This window comes from Notechis scutatus, chromosome 4, assembly GCF_049901735.1.
Source record: "Notechis scutatus isolate UNSWTSFEM ecotype Mainland chromosome 4, rNotScu1.2, whole genome shotgun sequence".
In the NCBI taxonomy this organism is placed as follows: Eukaryota; Metazoa; Chordata; class Lepidosauria; order Squamata; family Elapidae; genus Notechis; species Notechis scutatus.
In genome coordinates, this window is record NC_142012.1 from 31,614,018 (window position 1) to 31,630,874 (window position 16,857).

General features: G+C 35.1%; 1 protein-coding gene across 5 annotated transcripts; it reads left to right on the plus strand.

Annotated features, from left to right (window-relative positions):
* Positions 1-8,116: 8,116 nt before the first annotated feature.
* LOC113412901 (uncharacterized) lies at positions 8,117-16,284 on the plus strand. Of its 5 annotated transcripts, none has more exons than XM_087963123.1 (8): positions 8,117-8,280; positions 8,356-8,451; positions 10,253-10,421; positions 11,965-12,024; positions 12,625-12,759; positions 14,499-14,645; positions 15,774-15,834; positions 15,933-16,284. In XM_087963123.1, exons 3-8 carry the CDS (start codon positions 10,257-10,259, stop codon positions 16,034-16,036), a joined length of 672 nt encoding a protein of 223 aa, XP_087819249.1. In that variant the 5' UTR covers positions 8,117-8,280; positions 8,356-8,451; positions 10,253-10,256; the 3' UTR covers positions 16,037-16,284. The 5 variants fall into 5 exon arrangements, with proteins under 5 accessions (XP_087819249.1, XP_087819250.1, XP_087819251.1 ...); XM_087963124.1 differs by having other exon boundaries at positions 8,124-8,256; XM_087963125.1 differs by having other exon boundaries at positions 8,146-8,280; positions 10,256-10,421.
* Positions 16,285-16,857: the final 573 nt, after the last annotated feature.

Here is a 16,857-nt window from a genome sequence, read left to right on the forward strand (position 1 = left end):
ACCTCTTATCTGGATTATTGCAAGGGGCCCTACACGGGACTGTCCTTGAGGAAGCTTTAACTAGTGGAGAATGCAGGTGCAGGAGTAGTAAATGGTATCGGAAATTTGACACCTACGACACCATTGCTTCATGAACTAGGCTAGTTGCCAGTGGGTTTCCAGATTCAATTCAAGAGAGCTAAATTTTTATCATTATTATTATTAAGAGTTTATATTATTAAGAGTTTATTATTAAGAATACAGTCCTTTATATGTTTATCTAAGGGAAATTTTACTAACATTTCTTTTTACAAAGCTGCATTTGATTTCTACGTCAAGAGAATAATGGACATTTTAAATGGATATTGATAACATCACCTTGAGAACCACAGAGTTTGGCCTGCAGCAAAGTCGTCTTTATTGTTCCATAACTGTTTCATATCTTAAAAACGATCTTATAGTACTGGTCAAGCCAAGCAATTAACCCAGAAAGTGCATGCCCATCACTTGCCACCAGTAGACTATTTAAAATCAGCACAAGACAGCTGTTATTGGGGATTGTTGAAAAGATAGTTACTGTCCATGAATTGAGAAATATTTGGAAACTTATTCATGGGAACTAATATGATCACTATCTTCATGATATGTAGATATCCATTTGTCATGCTTATGCTGTGTGCTTGCAGGATTTTGCAGGTGCAAAATTATATCAAATCCTGACAAGCGATCATAATTACTGTATGCTGTGAACCTCTGAAACTACAAAGGATGGTAGTGAAATGGATTTGTTTTTTTTAAAACACTTGTGGTCAACACTTTTTAAATACATTAAAATGGTTTCATCTTCTTAATGTAGATATTTGCCATTGTACGTTATATTCTAATTTAGATTTCAACATGTTCATTACATTCTAATTCACATAGCCTTTGCAGTGATTTATAGTGCTCAAAATCATTTAGTGAATAATCCTCTTTCTACAGTCCCCACTGAGTTCAACAGAAGTTATTTGCAGTTGAATTTTCCCAAACTTGTAGCCATTTTCATTTGTTCAAAATGCTCAGTGAGTGATGATAACTAGAAATCTTATGTACTAAGTATCAAAAATATGGAAGCCATCGGATAATGAATCTGATGCATTGTGTGCTTATTTGTGTAAAATTTGCATCCATTGAAATACAGGTTCTGTATCTTCATTCAGTTTTAATAGGCATGCTGTGCCATTTTTTGGTAGTTTCAAACTATACAATTATATCTAAATACTTGCATATTCAATATTGAAATATTTAGCTGTTTAGAAACAAACTGCTGTTTTACATAATTGTCATAGGGAAATCTATGCAGTTCAGAGGGACTCCGTATTTTAACTGAATATTTAATATAATGGGCATATGATATTTCAATTTAATACCTGATTGATTGTAGCTTGGGTTTGGAATGTGGGGTCCTTGGGGCTCTCTGAGCTTGGTTGGTTTTTTGCAGATGTTTCATTACCCAAAGTAGGTAACATCCTCAGTACTCATCTACTCATCAATGATAATGTCACCTAATTTGGGTAATGAAATGTCTGCAACAAAACAAGCAAGTTCAGAGAGCACAAGGACCCCTCATTTTTTAATATTTTTTTTTGCATTCTCACTACTGTTTTTCTCTCTTTGAACTTTCTGTGAAACTTCCATATGTAACTTACGTAAGCTTCTTGCAGGAAGCTATTTCCTTGAGTTAGAAAAAAATCCCCTTAGCCGAGTGGAATGATTCTTTTGCTCCTCAGATGAGATTTATTTTGTGTTGGGTTAGGTCTGTGTATTTACAAAACATTCAATAATATATTAAATATTACTCTGTGACCTAAAACAACTACTTTACTAAGATGATGAGCCTTATCGACATCCATAGGTATTACTTATGATTTCTAAAACTGTGGGTAAAAGAAAAAAATAATTGTACTTTATTTATTGACATTGTTTACTAAAAACTGAACACATTGAACACATTGTGAAATAAATAGAAAAATGTCTCTGAGGGGAAATTGCTTTATCCTGCATTGTGAAAATAAAGCATTACATGAATTGTCTTCACACAATTTTTGTCCAATTTCTTATGTTGTCTATGATAGTAAGTATTAAATTTATAACTTGGTTTATGTCTGGCCAAACCTGGACATTGATAAAAAGCAAAAAAGGGCAGATTTTTCATGCTGTTCCAATCTCCATTTCAATATGTATCTTATTGTATTGTTTTGTGCTAGCTTTATAGCTTTTTGCCCTTTATCAGTATTTTAAAATTTAGTTATGTGTTATTAAACATCATTGATTCTGAGAAAAATAATTCTCGAAGACATATACAGAATCTTCAATTTCTGAATCAACTCAAGAAAAATTATTTAGTGCAGTTACAATATAAAATGATTATTTCTATGAAAATATTTACCTTGACCTACATAGTGGGGAAATAGGTGATAAGTTAACTACAATGCTGAAAAAGTAGACTAAAAAACATTCATGCTATGGTGAATGTGTAGTGCAATATAATTCTAAGGTCATTTATCATGACCCTTCTTTGTCTAATCCTTTAGGTTCCATGTCTTTAGTTATTTAGTTTAGTTTAGTTTATTGTCATTGCACCTTGTACAACGAAATCAAACACCATCTTCAGTGCACATCATGACCATGAACATGAAAATAAACACAAACACACATCCTTCACCCTTCACACATTGAACTGGAAACCCCCGACACCACACCAACACTGCACTATACAGCAGAATGCAAAAGAGCTACTGCCCCCACTCCAGCGGTTTGTCGGCTTCGCTTAGCGGCAGGGATTTGCGATCCTGCGCGATCCCTGCCGCACTAGTCGTTTTGGTGCCTCCGATCTATAGATCTGGAGGCTAAGGTTGCTACGAAGAAGCAGCCGAAGATGATGAGGAGCTGGTGAGGGGTTTGGGGTGTTGCAGACCCCCTTCCCAGCCGGCAAAACCCCTTTCCCAAGACGGTCAGCGGCGGTCTGTAATGGCCGCCTCAAAGAAGCCGGCAGCTGGGTAAGACTGAGCAGGAGGAAGAGAGGAGAAAGTGTTAAAGAGAAAGTTTTTGTGGCTGACCCAGGACTTTAAGAGGCGTTTAATCCTGAGAACGATGGTTTTCTGAAAAATACTTTGTTTCCAGAGGAGGATCTCAAGCGGCAAAACTGAGTGCTGAAAGGGAAAGTTTACTCTCCTTCCTTATGGAATCAACAAATGGCCATTGAGAAACCTGTTGTTGTTTTTTATAAAAGGTAAAGACTTGGCTTCTTGTTATAAGTGGGAAGGAAGAGGACAAAATATATATATTAAGATTTTGTTGGAGGAGATGCCTTGAAGATCTTGAGACCAGAAATTAATTGCAACAAGGTTTTAAAATACAGATTGGAGGTTTTTTCCTTTCCCTTTGATACCTCACCAGGAAGAGAAAGTGAGAACTTTGTGTTTTGTTTGGACTGATTGACTCTCTCTGGAATTTTGGGGAATTGCTCTAACTTTTGAAACACTTTGGTTGCTTTAAGAAGAAGAATAAAGAATGGCTTTATCTGCTGATGAACTTAGAGAATATGAAGAAAGAAAGGACTGTGAAAAAGCCTTTTCTCTCTAGAAATGGCGTTTGTTAATTATCAAATACAACAACAGATGGAGGAAATGGAAGGAGAAGAAGGAGAAGAAGAAGACGCCATCTTCAATGAATTTAAAAATTTAGTTAAGAGACAAAGGAGAGAAAGGAAGGAAAATGAAGGACTTAAGATCTAAAAAAATACTTAAGAAAGGAAAAATAAGATGCAAAACCAATTCAATGTTAATGTTACTGAGCAAAAGGAGAAAGGAATACAACAGAGAGGGAAGTTGGAGGTAGAAAGGTTAGGTGGGATAAGAAAGGGAGGGAAAAGCCACAAAGGTATAAAACGATGGGAAAAAGGAAATTTTTAGGGATAAAGGGTAATGTATAATTTCTTTAAAAAGAAGATTCTGCAAGGTACATAAGATGGTATGGTAGTATTTGTATTAGAAATAGAAAATTAGAATGTTATAAGAATCTGAAATGTTTAGTAATGATAGATTTTAAAATTTAATAAAAGATTAAAAGGAATGTTTAAAATATTGAGTTTAATTGAAAAGACTAATTTACTGTTGTTTTGATCTTATTATAAACTCATTATTGTAGCATTTGTTTCTTGAAATAGACAATTGGAAGGCTATAAGATTTAAAATTTAGATTTATTATTTAATTATATTAATTATTGTGGACTTACTATTTTTTTTTCTTTAGAGACTAGTAGGTTGAATGTACTAAGCAGAATCAGATTGGGTATTAGGTGTTATTTTAAATATTAATTTAGGGGAGGATAGAAAGGCATACCTTGATCAGGGATTTCAGGAAAAAAAAATTTCTTTACTTGCTGTAGGGAATGAGATAAATGGATAATTTGGAAAGAATGGACAAAAATATAAATATAATGAATTAAATTAAAATGAATTAAATAAAATAGAAATAAGAAGAGTGAAAAGTGGGGAGAAGTTATATGGAAGATATAGAATGGTAAATAAGATAGGTAATGGCATATAAGATGAGCACTAATTTAATTGAAGTCCATACAAAGAGAGGTAATCTGGGGCCAAACTACTTTCTTAAAAGAAGTTTTATATTTTTGTGTTTTGTGTGTCTATGTTTTCTTTGAGAATTAATAAAACCTCGGAGGAATGTTGGATGAGAATAATGTTAAACAAGACAGAGAGGAATGAAGATGATGGTTATAAACTGGATAAATATAGAAAATTAATAATAATTAATGAAATTGAATAAGAAAAAGAAATAATGAGAAATTTGTTGAGAGATATCTATATGGTTATATTGAAATGGTGAAAAATAGAATTATGTTGTATAAAATAGTATTCTATCTGACTTGTAAAATTAATAATGGAGAGGTTTGTGTACTTAATGGATAACGATGGTTTGTTTGTCTTTAAAATTAATAAAATTTGTTTCAAAAAAAAAAAAAAGAGCTACTGCCCTGGGATAGAAGCTGTTTTTCAGCCTATTTGTCCTTGTTTTGTTATTCTGTACCATCTGCCAGATGGTAATAGTTCAAAAAAAGGGTTCCCAGGATGAGATGGATCTTTGAGAATGTTTTGAACTTTCTTAAGGCAGCGGGAGCTATAAAGCTCTTCCCAAGAGGGGAGAGGGCAACCAATGATCTTCTGGGCAATGACATTAACCCTCTGGAGTGCTGTCCTATCTGCCACTGTGCAATTGGCAAACCATACAGAGGTGCAGTATGTTAAAATGCTCTCTGGTGCAGCAGTAGAAGGTTACCAGCAGTTTTTCATTCAGATGATGTTTTCTGAGAAGTCTCAGGTAGACTTCTCAGAAAAAGACCCCAGCCAACTGATCAGGACAGTCTTTAAGCATTCGGCCAGAGATACCGTCAGGACCAGCAGCCTTTCTAGGGTCCACAGCCCTCAGAATGTTCCTCAACTCCTGTTCCTCCACCATGAAGTGGGGACTACAGTTGACTGGTAGTTGTGTTTTATCTGTATCTTATGATGTTTAATTTATGATATTTATTATGATAGACAACCAGATTCTTCTCTTTCTACCTTCAGACAAACTCTTTAAGCCTTGCTATGCAAGGTTAGGGTCAAATCTTGGTTACTTTTACAGTGATAATTGGATAGATACTAAATATTGCAGAGTTTATAAATTAAAATATATTTGTCACCCAAATCTGGCTGATATAAAAAACATGTCAATTTGTCTTTTGTGCTGCCAGTTATGATCAACTGACCATTTAAGTTCTGTTTTCTCCAAACAATGGGAACTTCAATCTTCTACCAGCACTATATTTTTGCCGCTTCAGTTTCATTTCTTTAGGAGGAAAATCATGGAGTGTTTATTGGTGATGGATAATATTATCATTTGTTTGCAAACATACAGTCTAAGCAACAGAAGTAGGGATACATCATAAACAACTGATGGCTTAAATGTCATTGCTCTCATAATTTAGTGAGATGAATAGGGTTTATATAATCCAAATCCAACCCTTTTGCTCTGTTTCTCAGATATTGATTTGCTATTTTTACTTAATTGTCTAATCTTTGTCTGCATAGAGTTCTATTCCTGGAATCTTAAAGCATTCAACAAAACTTTTCTTAAAAATGAATCTTAATAATAAACTCTCAAATTATATTAGAGACTGAACAAGCTCAGCAAAATCCTCCCAATGCCTATATATAGTGAATCTTAGCATAGCTGACTCTTACACAGAATTAGAAACTTATCATGAATTCTTCAAATCATATGGTTGGAAAGGTTATCACCCTGTCCAGAGCAGGAATTGTCAGAGTATTCCAAATAATGTTGTAGAAGATTCCCAGATGGTGTGTGACGTGTGTGACTCAGGGTGCAGTTTTCTGCTCTTTATCTTTTGTGATGGAAAGGATCTTCAGGTGCAGGTGAACCTAATATGATTGGAACCACTATATGAAGCAAGTGGTAGGGAGGCCAATAACTCTCCCAACTCCCCAATTTTTGAAAGGAATATCTTGCATACATTCAGGAGGTAACAGAAAGCAAACCAGAAGCAAAAATGCTACTTCCCCCTGGTCCCCCCCAAATAGTGCCTAGATCCGTTTCTTACTTCTGTTTGCAGTTTATATGCTATGGGAAACTAAAGCTATTAAGCCAACAACAGGTTGTGGCCACAGACCATAGTTAAGATATTACCTTCAACTTCATCATAGTTCTGTACCCATATTTGGAAATTCTCAAAGAATAACCCCATTGCATCCTGCATGTTGACGATAGACTTTCCTCCATTTATAGCCATTTCCAGAAAAATGACTCCTGCTGCTACCAGTCTCCAAGTTTCTTTTTCAGAATCCAGATATACACATAGTCCTTGACTTAACAACAGCTAGTTTAGTGACTGTTCAAAGTTACAACGGCACTGAAAGAAGTGGCTTGTGACCGTTTTTTATACTTACAACCATTGCAGGAGCCTCATGGTCACTTGATCAAAATTCAGACCTCTGGCAACTGGTTCATATCTATGACGGTTGCAGTATCCCAGGGTCATGTGATTCCCTTCTGCAACCTTCTCACAAGCAAAGTCAATGAGGAAGTTGGATTCATTTAACAACTGAGTTACTAACTGAACAACTGCAGTAATTCACTCAACAACTAGGGCAAGAAAGGTCATAAAATGGGGCAAAACTCACTTAACAAATGTTAGCAACAGAAATTTTGGGATCAATTGTGGTTGTAACTTGAGAACTACCTATATTTTCTCTACTCTTGATTCAAAGGAGAGTTCACATTGCCAGTTTCTACCTTCATGAATACCCTCTTAGGGCTTCAGAACTCGCATAATAACTTTCTAAATAATTATTCTCACCGTATTGTGGGAGGACATATACATGTATTCATCTTTACAAAATAGAGGGTGATGTGCAAATTACCTCTCCTTTGTATTTCCACACCTTTTTCTCCCTGCTTGTTATGTTTACATGGAACAGTACATTTCCAAAGGCCAACCTCCTGCACAGATGTTGCATCAGGGCAAGATTTTACATTTGAACTCTGATGGGAAACATTGCAATACAAGCAGTGTGCACCAAATGAGAAAAAAAGCATTTCTTGCTGAGTCATTTAAAATTTCAAGCTGAAATATTAAGATGTGATAAACCCTGTTGTCCTGCATGTTACTTTACATCAGAATTGGGAGGTCTTGTGTCATAAAATAAGTTTCAGAGCACAGATTCTGTTAACCTTTATCGCTAAAATAGTTAAACTGCCTAGGATATTGGGCATTGTACATCAACTTAACCAGAGGGCATAAGAATCAGGAAGACTAATCTCTCTCCACATGCAAAATGTGAGAATTCTTTATGGGAAGCCCTGGTAGCTGTTTACTCAGCAATGTCTTTCTCCAGTTAAATAGCTGTACGCTGGGAGGATGGAGAATTACTAAATACTTCTTAACAGATTAAGCTCCAAACTTCTACAGGAAATTCATTTTTTTATTGTATGCAATGGGTTAAATTCAGAGATAGAAGGAAAGGCAACAAGAAAAAGTATGACCTGCAAAAGGGAAGGGCAGGTAAACGCATTAGGTGGGTGGAGCAAGATTTTATTCTGATTGCAGGAAGAAAAGAGTGGGGCTTGGGAGCCAGACCAGTCCCTGGATGACCAAGTCATTCCCACCGGACTGTTAACTGCTGGCCCAGGCTGGTGGACTTCTCAAGCTTTTTTTGAGTAAGAATCTTAAACCTGTCTGAGGTAAGGCAATGCTGAGCACACACACCTTGTTCCCACCCCATGAGGTTTAGCTGAGTTTCTCTTTTGCTTTGGCAGGAGGTGTAAAGGCTTTGTGGTGTCTGTTTTTCCCCAACTTCCTGTAATTGTGCCTTTTCTTTGTTAGCACAGTGGAAGAAAGGAGAACGTTCAGAGGTAAGTTCAATTTTGAATATTGCCTATGACAAATCAAATATGTGCTTGAGAGATGAGAAGTGTCCTTCTCTGCTTTTCCAGCATTAAAATATTTTGCCGTTTTGTCTCACACACTTTTGTTTGGTCTTCTATACGGAGCTTCTGATTGCTGGTTATTTTAACCTTCCCAAATTCTTTCAGAAAATACTTTATGGCTGACCGGAGAAGAATTACCTGGCTACTTTGAGATATTTCATTCTTGTTGACATACAACATTAGCAGCACAACCTAAATATTTGAATTTAAGTCCTTGTTTCCATGATACTGGGTTTGTCCAAAGCATTGCTTTATACAGCTCTATGTCCTCAGTTTATAATACAGGTATTCATTAATTTACAACCATTTGTTTAGAACTGGTTTAGCTAGCATAGTCATACTCCACTCAGTATCAATGATGCAGCTGTAGAGGCGATCAACAGTATTAAGTATCTGGGGGTGCAGATAACTAACAATCTGAATTGATCTCTCTACATGTCAACCTTAGTGAAGCATGCAAACCAGATCTGCATTCCTGCATCAGATGTGGAGAACGTATCTTTCTCCTTCTGCCTCAACCACTTTTTACAGAGGCATGATTGAGAGTGTTTTAACAAACAGCACTGTTTGGCTTGGTGATAGCAGTGTCTCAGATAGAAAGTACATACAGAGAGTGGTAAGGACAGCTGAGAAGAGTATAGGAAGCTCACTTCCCGTTATTCAGGATACTGCTTATAAGCGCTATGTGCTTAGAGCTCAAAGCATTGTTAGAGACCCCACATACCCACTTTACAGTGAGTTTCTGTTGAGGTTTCGAAGTATTTCTAGCAGGACTACCAGATTCTGTAACAGTTTTGTTCCCTATGCCATCCATCTGACAAACTCTCAAGAGTCATTTTTCTCACCATGTCTTGTTTCGCTGAGTCATATAATATATGTCGGTATATGCATATTTGTTTGTTTATATTTGTGTCATGTTTATGTAGTGTATATTGGAAGACAGGACCCTCTGAGAGTTGTATGCAACAAAATTTTATTTTAATGTATGCCGATTAGTGTACATTTAAAGTGACAAAAAAAGTTATTCTAAGTCTAAGGATAAGTCTAACTATTTGAAGTTACAATAGCACTGAAAGAAGTGACTTATAACTAGTCTTTGCACTTACAACCGATGCAGCAACCCCACAGTCATATGACCAACATTTGGGTGCTTAGCAACCAGTATGTATTTACAACAGATTTAGCACCCTGGAGTTAAATGATAGCCATTTGTGACCTTCCTTAATAAAGTCAATGGGGAAAGCTGGATTCACTTCACGCCTATGGAAAGGTTTGTGGTAACCAAAGCTTGCAACTTCCTGCTGGCTTCCCCACTGATTTTGCTCATTGGAAACTAGATGAAAGTCACAAATTATGGTCACATGAGATCCTTGTTTAATGACCCATGATTCTCATTTAACAATGACAATGGGAACTGCCAGAATTGCCATTACTAAGGAATGCTATCACATAACATTGCACTTTGTGAAAAATATATGAAGAATAGAATCATGCACAATAAAATTCAAAGAAATTTGACAAAATTGCTTAATTTTTTTTTGTTTTGCTTTAGTATAAAGCAATCCAGTTTGTTCATTTTAGAAATAGTGTGTCACCTAAAGTTTGCAGAAATGCTAATGGACATTTTGCAAGCATCTTCTGTTCAGGACATGTTATAGGGCTGTCTTATTTTCAATAATCTCTGTGCTTCTTTCTGACTTGAATACATGTGTGTATTTGTATACAGTAGAATGGATCGCTACAGATATTTCATCTTCAACCAGAGAAGCATGTTGATATTAGGGCTACTTCAGATAGCTTGTGCTACAGTTTGTGTCATCAGCGGATTAATAGATGGTGTTTTCAGAAAGGAATCAGAATTGAGTAAATCTAAGATACCCATTTGGGCTGGAGTGGTAAGCTACATTTTCTATCCTTCTTTCCAGAATGTATTAAGAATGTATTGTAAGTTCCAGGGGACTTGCTGTTTCTTACTTCACATTCAGGCAAATAAGGCCTAGATTTCATAGTAAGAAGTATAACTAGGTACATAGCGTTTCATGGTGACAACTAAAAAAATCGGATTTTTAGAGTTTCTTATGTAATACAGATCTTGCCAAGTAGGATTCTGGGATTTCTGATGTTTCTCAATACTGGATTCTTATACCAACATCTGTCTCCAATAACCTTGTTGCCTACATTACTGAATTCATTCATCTAAAGATGCCTTTTTAAGTAATTGATTAAAAAAGAGAGAGAGATCATATGTGTAAAAAGCTCTATTGAATCCAGTTCTAGGGCCATCTGGTCTTGAATGTTGTGCCACAGAATGGCCCTTTGAATACATTTGGGGATCTTAGACAGGACTGTGAAGGATCCCTCCCACTACTGCTTTCCAACAATTATGGCATTTTGCTTATGGTACAGAGGGAGCAAACAGCAATAAAAATGACAGTCTGATCCTCCACGAACCTATTCAAAATCCTTTTCAAACTATCCCATTGTCTCCTATTAGCAACACTCTGGCAGCTAAAGTGGAGTGTGGTGTCTGCCACATTTCAGCTGTTGGAATTGCCCATTGAAATAACTTCCTATTTTTTTTTATTTCTGCACCCTATATGAAAAGTGAGCTCTGAATGGGCATCAGAAAATAGTATTATTTCTCAGTGTCAGCAAAGATAATTTGATTCATCAGCACATATCTTTAAGGTCGGTATTTGTGTCTTAGTTCACTGACTACCTCTAGTCCTAGTCTGCGATCTTAAGGTATTTTCCTGACTCCATTTAGCTTATCATTTTCCCCAGCTCCTTAAATGTAAAACAGCAGCTTAAAATTAGGACAGGAGACTAATAAGGTTTGCTGCAATTCATCACAGTATCTGATTTTTAACAATAGTATCTTATATAAAAGGGTAAAGCTTCTTTTGAATCAAGCTTTGACTCCTAGAGAATTAATTTACATGGCTATGAAATTTTCTTGGCAACAATATGGAAATCTCTCTTTTTTTTGGTTAGCTTCTACAACATATTTTTTTTTCCAATTTCCAATCTATCTTGAAGCAGTCCCATCCAACCAGATTATTAACCAGGCATGACCCCTCTTGACTTCTGGCCCAAAGAAGGGCCTCAAGGGACCTCTATCCATGGAATTTCCTCTTCCAACCAGCCAAGAGGGATATACATAATTCTAAATACGGAAATTATCTGTAGTTGCCTTTGCGGATAAAATAGGCTCTATGGGTGAAAGAGAACTTTGAAGGGCTAAGTAAAAAAAAATAAAAATAGAACTTTTCATCATTGTATATAATAGCTTATAAAAAATGTCTCTGGCTGATTATATTTTGGGGGAACTAAAGATCGATTTTTTTGATATTAAATGTAACCATAATACTACTTTACATTTATGTTTTTTGTTTTTGCTAAGTCCCTTACCCTATCCTTGGGCTTTCTGTGTTTTAGTTTATGAGCATTCCTGGAATTTTGGCTTTAAATTCATCTCAGAGGAAGAATCCAATTCTGGTGAGTTCTGGGTGGGTTTTTAAAAATATTGTTTAAGAGCAGATTTCAAAACACAATGAATGTGTTATAATTTTAATAACTTTAACAACAACAATAACAATAACAACAATAATAACAATGACAACAATAACAATATCAGTAATTTATTAAACTTGTATGCCAGCCAATTCTTAATGATTCTGGGTAACTCACAACAATCAAAGAAATTACAATCAAATCACTAAGATTTAAAAGATAAAGATAAAAAATGGCATATACAATGAAGCAGGAAGTCTTACTCTCCCTCCTCCTGGGACTGGGTGAAAAGCTATTTAGCATTTATTTTTGGTAGGTGGTTTATCTTTTACTTTTTTTATTTTATTATATAAAATATAAAATACAAAATAAAATAATTTTCTTTTCATTTTTTTAATATGTGGTTTAGTGGTTAACATTTTTTAAAACAACTTTAGATTTAATTCCTTTGTATATTTTCACATAGAATCAAATGCATTGATTCATATGGGGATATTCAGTTATAGTGTGAAGATACATTTTGTCTTCCTTGAGGAAAATAAATAAATCAAGTCAAATATTAAGTTTTCTGTATTCCTTATACAGGTGAATGCCACGATAATTGCTTCAGTATTTTCCTGTTTCACCACTTTAACTGTAATAATTTATGCCTCTATGACATTAGAGTATGGTGAAAAACATGCGGAGTCTAATTATGTATCCTCTAACCACCCAACTATTGTAAGTAGTATATTTTGTGTCCAGTATTCTCCATTAAATTTCTGTTCTTTCGTATTTTAATTCATGCTCCTAGCGCCAATCTGAATGCGAAGATTAATACCTAGTCTTACTCTGGTTCCTTTAAATCAGGGGTATCAAATCCAATTGCGTCACGGGCTGTATCGTGATGTATCAGGCCATATTGCAACATATCGGGATGTTTTTTGCCTTTGTAAAGCCAGGGTGGGCGTGGTCTGACATGCCTGCTTTAGATTATCTGAACTAGTGATCCTGTAATGCACAGCTAGTGCATGATAAATAATGAAATCTATTTGGAAGGCATTAGTTTGGAAGGTCTCCTTTAAAATCTGCAGTTTACAATGCAAATCCATACATTAGCATTATGTTATGCTACCAAATGGTAGAAAGGACAGGTACTCTTCAACTTATGACCATCACTTAATAACTGTTCAAAATTACAGTGGACTTCCCCAGGATTACTTATAACCCAGATTTTAAGTTCTGACAAATGCTGCCTCAGTCATGTGATTGCATTTATGATTGTTTGCAGCAGCTTGTGGTCCAATGACTACGTTTTAGAACATTTTTTGCTGGAAAATGATGTATATTTTTAGTTTCTAGCAAAAAAGCGACCATTACAAACAATGGATTTGCTTAATGATCACCACAAAAAGGTCATAAAATCAAATGTGATCACATGATGACCTGCTTAACGACCAGCATAACTTATGACTGTAATTCTGGGCTTAAATAAAGTCATAGGTTGAGGATTACCTGTAGTTATAACGTGTCTTTCTCCACTCTCCTCTATTAATTGCATAATAAATAAGAAGCTGTATCTAATTGTCTCTATCCATCAAGAGTGATTTAGACAGAATTAAATATAAAGCTTGCAGGATAGATGTGAATTCTGAGAATTCAGGCACATAGAGCACAACTGAAGGCAATGCTAACAACCCATAATGTCCTTGACTTATGCCCTGTCATTAAGCAACAATTCACTAAGCAACAAAGTTATGATGGACTTTCTCAGGACTACTTATAACCTGAATTTGAAGTTCTAATGGCCAGTCATTTCTCCCACCACACACACACTCATGTGATTATATTTTGAGCACTTAACAACTGGCCCAGTTTGAAGCATACTGAGGTTACATTATGCAATGTATATTTTTTGCTGAAACCAGCATTTAGTTCCAGTTTCCAGCAAAAAAAAAAATGCCCATTGTGGACAATTGGTTTACTTAATGATTGCAGTGTTCACTACTGCAAAACAGATTATAAAATTGGGCATGGTCATTTGATGTTCCGCTTAGCAACTGGTATGACTCATGACCAGAATGAAATTCAAATAGTCCATCTGCAATAGATGGGGATTCAGCCTGCTTGAAAACTTTTAATTCCTTGACTAAAGGCATTTTTTTTAAGTTTAACAAAAAAAAAACAACTGTAATACTTTTACTAAAGGTATTTTTTATTTAAAGAAAAGGCATCTAAGAATTTCGGATATATCCATTTCATGCATTCTGTAGTTTTCACAGCATTAGTAGAAAAGATTCCCACTCTGCCACACATTCCCAAATCTTAGTGACAGTGGTGAGAAACCTTGAAAAGTCTGAGGAAGGAATGTGATAAAGATGTCCCAGACCCAGAGCTTAAATAAATATCTGGAATACTTGTATTGTTTCCTTTTATTTTGATAAAACATGTATGTGAATTTTCTTTATTTTGAACTGTAGGTATTGGTGCTTGGTAAACTGGTTCAAGGAGCTAACATCACAATGATGATTTCATCATTTTTTAGTATATTTATTGTGCTGGTGATTGTGTATGTCAGCTGCCGAAGTCTTCCATGTTGTTCTTGCTATGACAGTATCACTGGACTTGTAAGTAGCAACATCATTAAGGAGGGTGTGTTCAGTCATGAATGCATCACATTGTAGCATCATTCAAATTAAACAACCATAGATTTCAATCTGTCCTTAGATGGAGAAAGCTTCTATCCCCTATAAATTATTGTGACCTTTCCAAACAATGGATAATACATATATAAAAAGAAGTTTATTTTTCCTCTGTGTGTGCAAGATACATTTTTTTCATTAGCTATTTATGTTTAGAAAAAATAATTACAATTTTGATTTTAAGGTTTGTTGTTTAAAAAGACCTAATTCAATTCCAAGCATGCCATTTTATTGGATATCTTGCAGTTTCCTGTAAATAGAAGCTTGCGTACATGATTCAAACAATGTTCCTTATTGTTTCATTGTGCATTCCTTTTCTGGAATGAATTCTTTTGCATAGCTTGTTATCAGATTTTTCATAAGAATGGTTTACAAAAATACTCTTTTGATTAATTGTAGCGATAGGCTATCTGTAAAGTAATTACATATGATGTGAAATGTGATATATATTTATTTGCTCACATATCACAGTCACAGAACAACCATGTATGGTGTCCAATTAAACATAAAACCCACATAAGAGGCAGTTAAAACTGGAATAAATAAGTTCAAAAGTTGGGGAGATCCTTCAAGTTGCTAACTGACCTCAAGGTTGCATGTTTTTCTGCAATCCCCAAGTGAGTTGGTAAAGCTGTCTATTCCAATAGATAAAATAGGGGTTTTTTAAATATGTGCAATATCGTCTAATTTTAGGATTGTGTGCAATTGCACAATGGCATAGCCAAATACATATATTTAAAATACCTGAGCAAATAACATTTTGCCCTGAAAACCTTCTAAATAGATTCTATCTTACATTCCAAAACTGATAGGCTAACCCGAATATTTCTTCTTTGTATAATTTTATTAGGCTTCATGTTTAAGATCTTTAAAGATTAGCAATAGCTTGTATATGATTCCTATTTTATTTTGAATCTTAGTTTTATTACAGCATAATGTTCAGCTACTTTTTTATTGAGTGAAGTGTATAATATAATAATTTATGGCTAAATTCTGATATCAGTTTGATCCATATGCAAGCCTATTTTAATATTTTCACATTCTCATTCTTAGGAGCATCTAAAAAATAATGAAGACCAGTTACAAACTACAGAATTAGTCTGCCTTTCACGTGGTATGTAGGGTCTTCTTCTTTTTAGAACTTCAGTGTTAAATTATATAAAAAAATGTAAGAAATGTTTGACTTGGTTATATGTGATTCTTTCATTACAGATCAAGAGGACAGAATTTTTAATTGTCCAGTAAAAGTTCCTCAACCATATATAGAAACAGATTATGAAATAAGTGACCCTCCTCCATACATCAGGCTGACTTAGAAACAAATTCTACAAGGATTTAATGAACAGATCCTTTATAATTAAAAAAAAGTATTAAATGTGTACAATTATTAAAGAAATTGAAAAATACTCTCTTCACAGATCCTAAAAATAGGGGTGTTAACATTATTGTTTATTTATCCATCCATTTGTCTACATGTATACCTTCAAATATATGAATTTACTTATGTATAAAAATGTTTTATTACATGTTTTATTAAATGTGAATAAAAATTGTATTTAACTTTCTTGAGTTAGAAACACTGATCCTTTGAAGATGCCTTCCCAGATAATTTATTTTCTGTACTGAAAATTGGCTGCAAAATCAGAAAGCAGATTCTATGGCAAGCTTCCTTTCTTTTTCAGCAGAGAGCTTACAAAAAGCTCTCCAACTTGGCAACTCTGGTATGGAAAACCTAGATTGATGTTTCCTAATTTTACTATTGCTAACATTTTGGGTGCTAAAATCTGCAAATTTCAGATGCCTAGATTGGAAAAAGTTGAGCTAGATGAAGCTGAAAAGTGTCCCCTTCCCATTGGAGACCCTAAGTGTCAGTAAGCAAAGAATCTCTGTTCTGGAGGTCGTTGTCTGGCAATGTTCCTAGGAATGGGGCTTTTGTGGGAATTTCAGATGGAAGAGGGCTTGTTGGAGGCAAATTCTGCAAGAGGCAGCCATTTGGTTTACTGGTGGTCCTTGGGTTATGATGGTAATTGGGAACAAATTATATTAAGTGAAACAACACATGACCACATTGCTTAGCGATAGCAATACAGTCCCCATTGCCGTTGTTTATCCAATTTCATGCAAGGACCAACCCCGA